Source organism: Hoplias malabaricus, chromosome 1, assembly GCF_029633855.1.
Source record: "Hoplias malabaricus isolate fHopMal1 chromosome 1, fHopMal1.hap1, whole genome shotgun sequence".
Taxonomy (NCBI): domain Eukaryota; kingdom Metazoa; phylum Chordata; class Actinopteri; order Characiformes; family Erythrinidae; genus Hoplias; species Hoplias malabaricus.
The window spans coordinates 15617631-15630261 of NC_089800.1; the positions used below are offsets into that span (position 1 = coordinate 15617631).

The window sequence follows — 12631 nt, forward strand, 5'->3', positions numbered from 1 at the left end:
AACCACTGACATGTTTATTAAATGTGACATTATTGAAATACTGATTAAAAAAATGCTTATTCGTTCTCCGACACTTACCAGCAGCACCGTTATGACCACAGAGCGACACTTCAAAATAAAAGTCTGTTATGATTAGCAATTTGTCACACTTAATGTTCAAATCTCCAGCAAAACTTTTACATTAGATTTTCAAGTTTCTAAATGGTAAGAAAATGTAAGACGAAAAATATGTAGAGCTTCGTGTCTGTAAAAATGAAAGTTTTGATAATGGCTAAAAAAATCTTAGTGATTACTAAGGCTGTGTTCTTTGTCACGTCTGAATTAAATTTTCATGAAATAGACTTATCATTTTCATATATTCTTTTAAATGCAATTATACTGGAAAGCAAATGTTAAAGTTGGTCTTGTGATTTAGTTACACATGGGCTGCATGTCATCATTTACTACCTTCTGCTTCTGATGCAGCAAACACATTTCTCTCCAGAAATAAAGATAAATATGGAATATAGACAAATAAGATGTTTGTAAAGCACCAACATATAGCATTACTCAGTTTTATGCCAAATGTTATTTGTCCAGGACAAAAACGAGCAAAATAGGAACAATAACTCTGAACAAGTCTGCTACAGCTGTAGTCTTCTAAATCGTTCTGATGGCAAACATAAGTACAATAAATGAGGTTTAAAATAAAAAACAGACACCTTTAAATCAACACAACTCATCATTTTTACAATGTCTTTTATTTTTTTTCTATTATTACAGACTCATGGGTTAAAAATAAAAATAAAAAAGCAAAACCACTTTTTTTTTCTCCTTATTCTTCTTTTCCAAACCCACTCCCCATCTCAGGGGGAAAAAAATAAAAAAAATAAAAATAAAAAAAAATAAAAAAAAAATAAAAAAAAAAGGAAAAAAAATAAAAAAGGGGTAACCCTTAGCACCTCCTCCTAATTCTCCCCTGCCCCCTTCCCCCCCACCCAGGATCTTCTCCCATCAAAACAGAAGCTCCACACCCATGTATATTCTTTATAATTAATTTAAATTTTCCGATTTCCTGTGGCCCAATCCATCTAATCAAAGCCAGGGCGGAACGATGGCACAGAGAAATTGTGGCCTTTCTAAAACGATTGTATTTTTTCTCCCCCCCCCAATCGCAACCCCCCTTTTACAACTCCCTCTCTGCCTCGTTCCCTTTGCGATGATTTAAACCAGCTGCTGCTATCGTGGCTTATAGCTCTGGCTATTTAAATATGTAGTGTACCTGTGTGTGTGTGTGTGTGTGTGTGTGTACGTGCGTGTTTGTTTTATGTATGTGGAGGGCCTGATGCTTATCAGCCTGTATGTTTTATATTGGGGAGAGGGGTTTTTTGTTGTGTGTCTTATTTAAAAGCTTCAACGCTTGTTGCTGTAGTAAATGCCCCCAGCGGTGGGCCGATGGTCCGCCTGCCCCCCTCCCCCTCCCCCCCACACTGAGAGGATGGGGTGAGTGTGGATGGCGGGAGCGGACAGAGAGAGAGATGCTGCCGAGACAGTGGGGGGCGCTGCTGCAACGGCAGGGGGAGGAGGAGTGGTCAGCCTCCACTGGTCCTGAAACCTGAAACGACAAGAATTGGTCTAGTACACACCACCACTCTCACACACACTCACACACAGAAAGAGAGCGCGAGAGGGAGAGAGTGCAAGAGACAGCAGGGACAGAAAAAAACAGCAATGCAAAAAAAGGACTTTCACACCCCCCCACCCCCCAAAAATAGAAAATAATAAATAAATAAAAAAATAAAATGGGGAAAAAAACAAACAAACAAACAAAACCCAAAAAAAAAAAAAACCTGGTCATGCCTGAAGATGCTACTGTTAGAAGGCGGGATGAGAAAAGGAAAACACCAAACACATTGCTCGATTAATGTGGAACCACTGAGACGGAAGAGGCAGAATGTAGGGATGCGCTGATATGGGAACCGAGACAAGGGTGAACACGATCTTTCGAGATTATGTTAATGTGGATAAATTAACTTGATGAAATCAACCTGGATCATCACTGCAGAGACTTTCCAACTCAACTCTGACTATTAACGTAGTAAAATTAATGAAAGGTTAATGATACTTCAGTTAATCTAACATTGTTTTTCTGAAGAAAAACAAATCTCAAACTCAACTTTTGACTTCATTTACTGTCAATTAAAAGATTTAAACTATTCTAAACATACACAGCACAACAAATACAGAACAAATCTAATCAATATTGATCAGTGTATTTATTGTACTGTAAACAATCGACGTGTTTATTATATATAATTAAACCAACACTGGTACGATTCCGATATTGTGCATCCCTGCTACAGATTTTTTTTATATTTATTTTTTCAAAGATAAGAAAAGGGGCGAGCGCAAAAAAAAAAATTAAGTGAGGATGGGATGTGAGCAATAACTATTTGAAAGCGCAGAAAGGAACGAAAAACCAAAAACAAAAGAAAAAAGCAGCAATGTGAACCTTCAGAATATCACAAATTTGGGAATTAAAATAAAAGAACATTCTTGCTGTAATAAACTTCCACAAAATCCACGGTACAATTAGAAAAGAAAAAAAAAGGCAAAGAAAACAAAAAAAATATAAATATCTCTCTCCTAGATTCTGGCAAACATCAAGTGGACTTGGATTTTCACTTTTGTTTCTGACTCACAGCCAGACAAAAGGAGACACATCTGCAGCCTGAGATAACATCATCTTCTCCAAGAGCATTTTCTTTAAACAAAAACAAAAAAAAATAAAAAGGTACCAAATTTCCAAAATTCCTTTTTAAGCCCCGCCCCCTCAAAATAAAGGACCATTAAAATTTTTTTTTTGTTTTTGTACCTTACCCACGATGACCGCAACACCTCGGCACAAGCACACGCACACAACCACCACACTGAGGCCAGTCTGTCTGTCTGTCTGTCTGCGTCTGTCTGTGTGTGTGGGTGTGTGTGTGTGTGTCTGTCTGTCTGTCCGGGAGACGCTCTTTGTCTTTTTTTTTCTCTCTTTTTCCATTTTTTTTCTTTTTTCTTCTTTTTTTTTTCTTCTTTTATTGACAGGGGTGGGTACTTTTCTCTCTTTTTGTACTGGGGATGGTAAAAGGGGGGAAAATGAGGGAAGGGGTGAGGATGAGGGAAGGGTAGGGGTAGGGGTATTAGTAAGGGGAATACCACGATGTTGATCGCCCTCGGCCCCTGGAAAAGAGAGAGAGAAAAAGAGGGTGAGTTTTCTTGTTCACTTTGATTTTTTTTTTCTTCTTTCCCCCGGTTCAAGATTTTATATTTTCTTTTTCGCTCATTTTTTTGGATTCTGTGTGTGCACATGTACCTACGGGGCTCAGGTAAAAACAGGTGAAAGTGATAAATATGTAAATAAAAACCTGAATAAATCAAATCAGTGTAATAAATAAGCAGGTATACAAAATCATCGTGAGGATTATTCTTATGATTATTGTGATTAAAATGTATACCATAAAAGCAAATGAAGCATTTGCAAAAAAAATTAATGCCAAGATTTTAATTATTAAATGTTCAAAAATGAAGCTCAATGAAGCTTCTGAATGCATTAAAAAAAGGTAAGCAATTTTTCTTTTTCTTTATAAAAAGGAATGTTAAGTGTTGGGGACAGTGAAGGCATCCACTCTCTCCCTCTTTATCTCTCTCTGTAAGGGCGCCTCCTTGTGGTCACTGTAAGGGAGAGATTTCGGGGACATTTTGTGCCCCTCAACACAGAGCGCCACACACACACACGTCTTGCAAATCACAAAAGTACACACTCACACACTCCAGAAAGACTTGGCCAAAAAGATATCAATTCAAAGCAACTGGAAATCCAAAAAGCAGACGACCAAACAAAGAAACAAAAGCTCAGTCACACAACCCCCCACCCCATCCGCCATCATTAATGTGCTGTTAAAAGCACAGCTCACACTAAATTCTGAAAAGTTGTGATATTGAGGTCAACATCAGGCTGCAGGAATGAACCCTTCCTTCTGGGAGTGAAAAAGCTTATGTAGAATAAAGCTGGGCAATATATTCCTTCTGTAAAATATAGGTCGTCTAAAAATATTCCAAGAGACAAAGCCATGTTTCTAATTAATGAAAAACAGATTTCTCTAAAAACCATCTTTCAACAAATTGGCCACAAGGTCGTGCAGAAAGGCCAACAACGCATTTAACAAAAACACTCTCTGCTACAACGCCTGACGATTACTCCCTGACTTCAGGCAAATCTAGAGTGCAGGTGGGTTCCCAATCACTGAGCACTGTGGTCCGGTACCGGACTACAAGAACTAGGTCAACAGCACGAGTTAGTTCATGTAGTTCAGCACAAAATAAGTTCATGTATTAAAAACGTTTAAAAAAAAAAAACAAAAAAAAAAAAACAAGATCTCCAAGTCATTTCATCCACAGATACTTCTTCATAATTTGATACCTTCTGGTCTGGAAGAATTCTATATTAAACGCATTTTAAACATGGCCGCCCATGTTGGAGAATAACCAGGTTCATTCAGGGACAACAGAGCTGTTAGATTCATCTTACGTGAGTAGAACTATATATAAAATAATTTCCATTAATACTGCTCTAGTCTTTGGTAGTAAAGACCTACTGATCCACAACTTGTTGTTGGCCATAACTTAAGGAGAAGCTCATAATTGGGATAAACATGCCATTGTAGTTTGTATGTTATTATAGACACAGCATATCTATAATAATAATAATACAATTTATCACCCAAGACACAACTTATTCTTTAAGAGCTGATAACAGTCATCACAAAACAGCCTAAAATAATTAAATGTCCCGATTTGAAGAGAGTAAAACTAATTTAACTACATTTAAGAGAGCTAGATAATCATTCACAATAGAACTTGAAGGCAAACCAATTTCTCCTCTTCTACAAACCCTACACTTTTTAATCATTTCTAGCAAGACTCCAAAATATAAAAGTTCACATTATGGCCATGACTACTCAGCAAATCAAAACCACCAAATAAAATGTTATTTCAGTAATTTAAGCATGCTAATCAAATGCAGATGTTTGGATGGGTGAGTGCTGTGCAGGCGGTCATGCAGGATGGAGAAATGCAGGGGGTTTTGTAAGTAACTGCAGCTGAAAGTGTGCATTTCAAAAACATTAAATTAATTTGGATATAAAATTAGTATGAACCTGAATCATGGTATAAATGTATAGTGCCAGTTTAAAGCTGACTAACTCCCAATCAAAAAGATACCATCTAGAAAATGAGAAACCCAGGTTACATTACACTTAACGCGGGTTATTCATCATTAAGCCATGGTCACATTAGACGTTTAAAATTTGCCTTGCTCTAGAAAAACTCTGGTATACTTTTACTTTTAGCATAAATAAATACAATCTTGCAATGCTAATTTTTATCCAATATAGGAAAAGATCCAAGGGTCATTCCTGCTGGGCAATCTTCAATTTTAGGCCTAGGTTATGTGGCTAAATGAGAAACCCTACTTTGTGCAATACCCCACTATCTTTACAGTAACCTGGCCTGTTGATTTTGTTCCCATTTCTAGGCTAGAGTGTTTGAGCATAGTGAAATGTGTTTGTGCTGAAGTATGCACAATGCTGTAGCACTCACCTGAAGGCACGTCCTCTGCCTCTGGGGGGCGTATAACCACTGTAATATCGAGCCCGAGATGAGGAGAAGTTTCCTCCACGTGAGCGGAAGCGAGCCCTGGGGAAGCCGCGATCTGTGGTGCTGATTCCAGGACGATTTGTTCTTTTAGCTCCGACCTGGGACAAAATAAAACAGCACTTAGGTATGTGTACCGCATCGGTATGTGCAGCATCTCACGTGTCCAGGCCACTAGGGGTTAACATTTACCTTTATCTGCCTCCCTCGGAATAAAGATTCATCCAATGCCATGGCTGTCCTTACAGATTCCTTATCTGCAAACTCGATATACGCAAACCTGGCATTCAAGAAAGAGGAGAAAGTTGTTTTACATGTGGAGAAAAATTCTAGTGTCTCAAATTCTACAAAAAAAATAAGCAAGACTTTAAAAACAGAATGAAATAGATGTTGCCCCCAATTTTTTTAGTGAAAAAGTGAAGTGCTTTGTCCAACAAAATCTAACTTCTGCATTTAACCCATCCGTGGCAGTGAATACAAAAACACACTCGATCCCCTGGATTCCCAGTTCTGCTTTAAATAATTTCTTCTACAAACTGTCCATTGCTCTTGATCAACAGTAGGGAGCGGCTCATTCATGTGGCCACTGCCTGGAGCAGAGCACAGTGTGAGAGTGTAGCTTACCCTTTGGGGTGTCCTGTGAACTTGTCGCACAAAATAGTGACTCTATTAACAGAGCCACAGCCATGAAAATGAGCCTCCAGCTCTTCTGCAGTCGCTCCATAATCCACCTGTAGGAGAAAAAGACAAACGATGCTTAAACACATCTTTAAAATTAAACTTCCCAATGGCTTTAAGCGAAACCTTTGATTATGTTACATCTCCCCTCTTCTCGTCAGTGGAACAGTTCTGGTTCTCAATGAAACATTTGTGACCTGCTTTGGTCAGAACCCCACAAGCGCCACAGCCCTGTTCAGAGCGTCTGTTCCTTTAAATGATGAGCTACTCAGCACGCACAGCAGTGAGGACCGAGGAGCTCTGGTTTTTGGCTGTTTTCGCTCTGTTCTCCTTCTTCTCCTTTCTCATTTTATACTCAGTGCTTTTATTTCTTCGCACTCATTGCGTCTGTTTTGCTGTGTTTAACCTTCTCTTTGAGCTCTCGCGTAAACATGGGCCAGCACTTTAATTGGACAGACTCCAACAAGGGGGTTGGGCAATTCCAAGTCTCTGCACTTGACGTCAGAAACAGAATGACTCGTTTTATAGTGCTCGTTTTTTTTATTTCCTGACTTAGGAAGCACACAAAACTGAACAATGAGCATATTATAATGCATCCCCTTCAAACACGGTCACCATCAAACGAGAGACTCTGAAAATTATACTTATTCTTTAAGGAGATATAAAGATATTTGATTTCTCGTCACACAAGCATTGCACTTAATTGAAATAATGTAACAATAAAATACGACACATTCGTGAGTATAGTTTGCAGGGTTAAATGAACTCACTGCTCCTTTCTATTAGTGACAATTTTTGGAATTATTGTTTATTACAGAACACAGAGAATGCTACAGGACTTCTGGGTTCTATTATAAAGATGACAGATTTAGTTTAAAACAACAAAATTCTTTGTAGTAACCATGTAATAATCATGACTGATACTTCACATTTCAAACTACTCTGAATATTGCCAAGGCAATGTGTGTGTTATAACATTAACATGAATAGCATTTCATTTACTGGAGAAAAGATAAATGTGACGAGAACCTTACATTTCCAACATAAATTGATCTTCCATCTGCCTCCATCTTCTCTTCAATGGACATGATGACGGGACCAGCTGGAGACAAAAAAAATTACAATTTGTCTTTATCTTAAAATAAACATCTATTCAATATTCACCTCATTAGACTACTTTCTATAATTATATGGTTCCATCTACACAAGCTACAGTAGCTTTAATATTAAAGGGAGAAACACCACAGGACTGGTTCACATATAGGTAAAGGAGATACAGAAGTAATCTTTCATACAGTTAGTGATAACTTTGATAAGGAGTACCGACTAGGGTTGAGCAAAGAAGCAGTGCTCTGGGATTCCACAACTTTGGTAATGGTTGGGTGTCATCTGAAAATAGTGCCAGCATACAAATATGATAATGTGACAGATGTTCCTAGTTTATCGTGAAATGCACTGACAAAAACCAAGAGAAAAACCCTCTTCTTTTTCACTGGTTTAATAAGATTGTCCTCACTGTTTGGTTACATCAGGAGCCAACAGGTAGAGTCAAAAACAAAGAAGCTAGTGAAGTTTGGGGCAAGATGTTCTGGTTCGATTAAACTGGACTCAGTGAGCTGCCCCAGAGGATTAAACCTGGGGTGACTAAAGTTGTTCAGTGAGATCCATAAACTGTCCTGGTAAAATTAAGAGTCACCTGGCAAGATCTGTAATACAGACACACACACCCCCTCTCAATTTGTTTTCCCTCCCCAAACCCTCCTCTCCCTCTCTCACCAGGCGGAGGACTGAGGTTCATCTGTTTCTCCACCTCGTTCTGAAGCTCCTTCAGTTTCTCCGCTTCCTCCTCCATCTCTCTCACACGAGCTTTAATCGCCTCCAGCTCCTGGGAGTTCAAACATAAAAACATTTATTAAAATGTTACAGAAATATGTGGTGAATGCTGTAATAAAACTTGTGTTAATATTAGCTTAAAATTATGGATTTTAGATCATTTTTTCTGGTCTGTTCATTATGAAAGGTTTACTGAACATAGAGAGCTGAAGTCTTTTTAAAATATAAAATAAAAAAAATGAATGTATTGCTAATGTTATACTCTTAATATTATATAATAACTTACTAAATGTTCACTCTCCATTTTTACTGTTGGATTTATTCAAAAACAATGGATGGAATAATTGAAACAATCCACAATCATTAAAAAGATTCCTAAAGTGCCCTATGGTAGTGTATTGATTATATCTGTGTTAAAACTTCAACTTTGCATTTACTGTATTCTATTATTGTGGAAGAATACTCTCTAGGGGCAGCTGACACTTTTTTCTTTGTTTCTTTCCTTTAATGTTGAGCATATTCTGACCCAATACATGTTTTTCCTAGATGATAGTTACACAGTGCGCACTTCAAGTACATTACAAAATACTGATATTTAATATAAAAAAAAATAAAGGCAAGATATTCTAACCAATTTTTTTGATTAATTATATTGAATTCCAGAAAAAAGTTAACCTTTAGAGTACTAAAATTCAAGCATTTGTTTTAGGCTTACTATGTTTGTAATGTTATAACAATACAACTACATTTTCTGCAATGTTAATACAGGTAGGTTTATTCCCAATTTTCACATTTTATAAATGTAGCATATTAATCACTTTCCAACAGTGCTTAGCATCAACAGAAATTACACAAAACAAACAATGCATCATTTATTCCTGTTTTTTTATACTAAAATTCTACAACTTGTATTTAAATTAATAAAATTGATCATTTATCAATAATTCTGACATGTTTTACTATGAATAGCATTTTGATGCAATTCCGATTTCAGAAACTGAGCACTAGAAACTTCATTCTTAAACATACATTTTTCACTGGAATTAAGAAAAATTAAGGCCTTACACAAACATTTTAACTTGTCCTAACTACAATTCTGATACAGCAAACTGAGAAATACAAGCCCTGCAGGAGGTGAGAGAGGAGTTAATGCATGCAAAAATACATTCCTGTCAGTAAGAGCTGCATTTTGACATGTTGCTATTCCACTTTAGCATGCCAAATTAAAAGGCCTTTTCAAGCGCCCCTGCAATTCTGGTTTCAGAAACTAAGACATGTATTGTTACTGGTGACAAAAGAAAATCGTGCACACACAAAATATAATTTCTGATCATTATAGTTTTTCCTTTGACACATTTCTATTAAGCATGCCAGATTTAATGCTGTTACTCGTGCAGTCATGTCTGGTATCAAAACGGTGTCCTAACAGGTAATAAGGCTCCGGCATGAGGCGTCTGAAAGCACAAGGCATGCTCATTGATGTTAAGAGTCAGATTCAGGGCGTGATGCCTGTTTTCTGCACAGATCTGGAGTTGTGCTCTTGTGGCAGTGCTGCATTGCAGGGCAGCAAGATCTGACCATGCTCCATCTCTTAAAAACGGCACAGCAGCGAATACAAGCCCTTCTGACAGCGTACATCACCTTCAAACACGCATCAAATCCTCCTTTATTTAGAATTATATCATGCATATAGGCTTAGAATTGTTGGATATCATTAGTCACACGTGCGTGATAACGCCTTTATGTCTTAAGGTTATACACCGGAGCACCACACCTAGTTTTCTGCACATCTATCAGATCCATCACCTCTTAAAAATACATTTTAAGTATCTTAAAACACCCAAAATGACCCCCGTTTAGACAAATTAAATACTCTTTATACAAAGCATGCAAAGCCCACAACAAAGAGAGAGGTTATTCTCTATAAAATACAATTTAGTCCTTATTTAAGTCCTTCTACACACGCTGTTTTCAACGGGAAAGATATAAGTGTATATAATATAATAATAAATAAGACAAAGGCAATGTGAATACAGTGCCGCGAATAAATAGCGAGTTTGTTCGAATTTTCCGTTCCACCTTAAATGGCGCAGCATTCAGTGTAAATCCTGCACAGTTTAAGGTGGAACGGAGGATTCGAACAAGGCGCACTAGAAGAGGGAGCTAACGAGCTAACCTGACCTAAAAATCACATTCGGTCGCATCAACAACTTCAAATATCAAGCAAAATACGCGTTTGTATACGCCTTTTCAACAAACAATACAGAAACAATACCCCAAAACATCTTAATAACATACACAAGCAAACAGTCGAATAGAAAACCGCGCGAAAAAAAAAAATCTCTAACGTTAGGCGCTAAAACCCACAAGGCTGAAGTTCTGAGGGGATAAAAGCAGCGCGCCGCTTTTGTATTTTTACCGTGCGCTCAATTTTTTTATTTTTATTCCGCCCTTATTCCGCAGACAGGCTCCCACAGCAGCGGTAATGGCGGCCCGTGTTCTCCCCTCGCCCCCCCACCGTCTCTCTCTCATCTCCGCACGGTATTTTTTTCTGCTCGGTCTTTTTCACTCTCTCTCTCTCACTCCCTCTCCCTCTCCAGCAGAAACTGCAACGCTTTGCGCCAAAATGGCGGCGACGGTGAAACGCGGGTTCAGCGCCGGAATGGCGGCAGCGGCGCAAGAAAACAGGAATAAACGCGTTTTCTAAGCTACACACGTGAACCACTTCGTTAATTAAAATCACTAACGCTTTAACGAGGCGCTCGGGTGGAGATATGCGTGGCTGCACACGCTACAATATCAACAAAAGTGTAAAAAAGGTCCTCCACTCACTGGGTCTTCTATAGCGGCCTCTCCTTCTTCCAAGCCCGGCTCTTCGTCGCCCACGCCCGTGTCTTCAAGCTCTGGGTGTCCGGGGTCTGAATCCAGCAGCGATTCTTCGGTTAACCCGTTCCCAAATTCGGCCATTCTGCTCCGTGTTTGTGCGCTTAAGGTTTAAGGGCCTAGATCTCCCCTAGAGAGGGGCAGATTGGCAGATAGAGGGGCAGGAGGGGGAAATAAAAAAAATCCACACTCAAGGGGGTTAAAGAGGAATAAAAAAGGCCTCTCCTTCCGCTTTAAAAATAAAAACTACCTCCCAAAACTACTCTTTCACCCTTTTTTTGACCCTCTTTAACGCGCAGCAGCGAAATCCCGCTTTCAGGCCCCCCCCGTAATGCGATAAAACAGTTTTCTTATTTCACATGAACATGCCTGAAAGCCCCGCATGTGTTTTATTCCCTGCGCCGCGTCTTCCACAACGACTCGTGGGCGGGCACTACATACACTGCAGCCAACAACTCGCACTCTCATTGGTATGCGCTGACATTATGCCACACCCCCTAAACAGAGCTCGAGCTGCAATTGGCTGTCAGAGCAGAATGTGAGCTGTGATTGCATGACCCGGGCGTCACTCACGGATCATACTTTGGACAGAAAGAGGTGCGTTCAACGACAGCCACGCGCGGCACAACGTTTAAGGGTTTGAAAACAGTGCAGATAATTTTGATACATTATTTTCAAAGTAGCGAAATATTTCAAATTTTATTATCAAAACACTAGCAAATATTTTTACCCTTTTACACTGTAGGATAGAAAGATGGAGACTGCAAATTTTAGTAAATATATAAATACTCAACTTAATTAAATAAATATTTTAATATTCATTAACTCACATTCCAACTATTATACGACTGTAATTCTGGTTTGTATTAAAAATGACATATTAATGCTAATCCTCAGGCACCCTGGTCAAATTAAAAATGTTTTTATCTGTGAAAAAAAAATTAAAGAATATAACATCATTGGCAGAAAATACATGGGGTAACACTGTGCACAAGTTCTAGATGTATACTTTTAACATAGTGGGGAAAGACGTTTAGTATATTGCATTAACATTATGTTACGAATCAATTCTTTCATCATCTATGAAACTGTATAACAGGTGATTTTAACTGAATGTAGCCCTGATTTTAAAATATGGTTTGGTATGCAAAGTCACACAGTAGATAAATGTAGTATAATGCCTTTAGACTCAAGATAAAATGAAAGAAATTCTCAAGCTCTGCTCTAAATGTAATTTATTATAAATGAACTAGAAAAATAATTTTGGAAAGGCAGTGTAAACTACTACTGTAAATACTAAATATGTTTAGATTTAGTGCGGTAGTTTTTGTAAAACTTTAATAAAAATCTGTATAGTTTCCGTATTTAAAAAAATGCGATAAAGCATGTACAGAGAAACTAAATATATATTGAGAATTAAGTTTTTATATTTTTGCAATATTTCCCACCCTCTAAGTTTACAGAATTAGAAATGGCAATGTTTATTAGAAGAAATTTGTGGCTGTCACTAACCAATGTGCACATATAAGTCTTGAGAATATTTTCTTTTATGAAAGAA

General features: G+C 38.0%; 1 protein-coding gene across 4 annotated transcripts; it reads right to left on the reverse strand.

The window, feature by feature from the left end:
* Window positions 1-970: 970 nt before the first annotated feature.
* pabpn1 (poly(A) binding protein, nuclear 1) lies at window positions 971-11495 on the reverse strand. 4 transcript variants are annotated; one of them, XM_066679899.1, is made up of 8 exons: window positions 10610-10713; window positions 9256-9315; window positions 8134-8242; window positions 7392-7459; window positions 6304-6410; window positions 5872-5959; window positions 5626-5780; window positions 971-1594 (listed from the first exon to the last, which is right to left on the reverse strand). In XM_066679899.1, exons 3-8 carry the CDS (start codon window positions 8207-8209, stop codon window positions 1393-1395), a joined length of 696 nt encoding a protein of 231 aa, XP_066535996.1. In that variant the 5' UTR covers window positions 8210-8242; window positions 9256-9315; window positions 10610-10713; the 3' UTR covers window positions 971-1392. The 4 variants fall into 4 exon arrangements, with proteins under 4 accessions (XP_066535996.1, XP_066535186.1, XP_066534200.1 ...); XM_066679089.1 differs by lacking the exon at window positions 9256-9315 and having other exon boundaries at window positions 10610-10755; XM_066678103.1 differs by lacking the exons at window positions 9256-9315; window positions 10610-10713 and adding an exon at window positions 11023-11495 and having other exon boundaries at window positions 972-1594.
* Between the last annotated feature and the right edge of the window lie 1136 nt (window positions 11496-12631).

Bases quoted from the DNA above. Each gene is read 5' to 3' on its own strand.
- pabpn1 (XM_066678103.1), bottom strand. From the start codon at position 11,157: ATGGCCGAATTTGGGAACGGGTTAACCGAAGAATCGCTGCTGGATTCA. The intron at 7,460-8,133 runs GTGAGAGAGGGA...TTTTGTCTCCAG, and splicing joins GAACCTCAGTCCTCCGCCTG to CTGGTCCCGTCATCATGTCC. The intron at 5,960-6,303 runs GTAAGCTACACT...CTTGAATGCCAG, and splicing joins TTCACAGGACACCCCAAAGG to GTTTGCGTATATCGAGTTTG.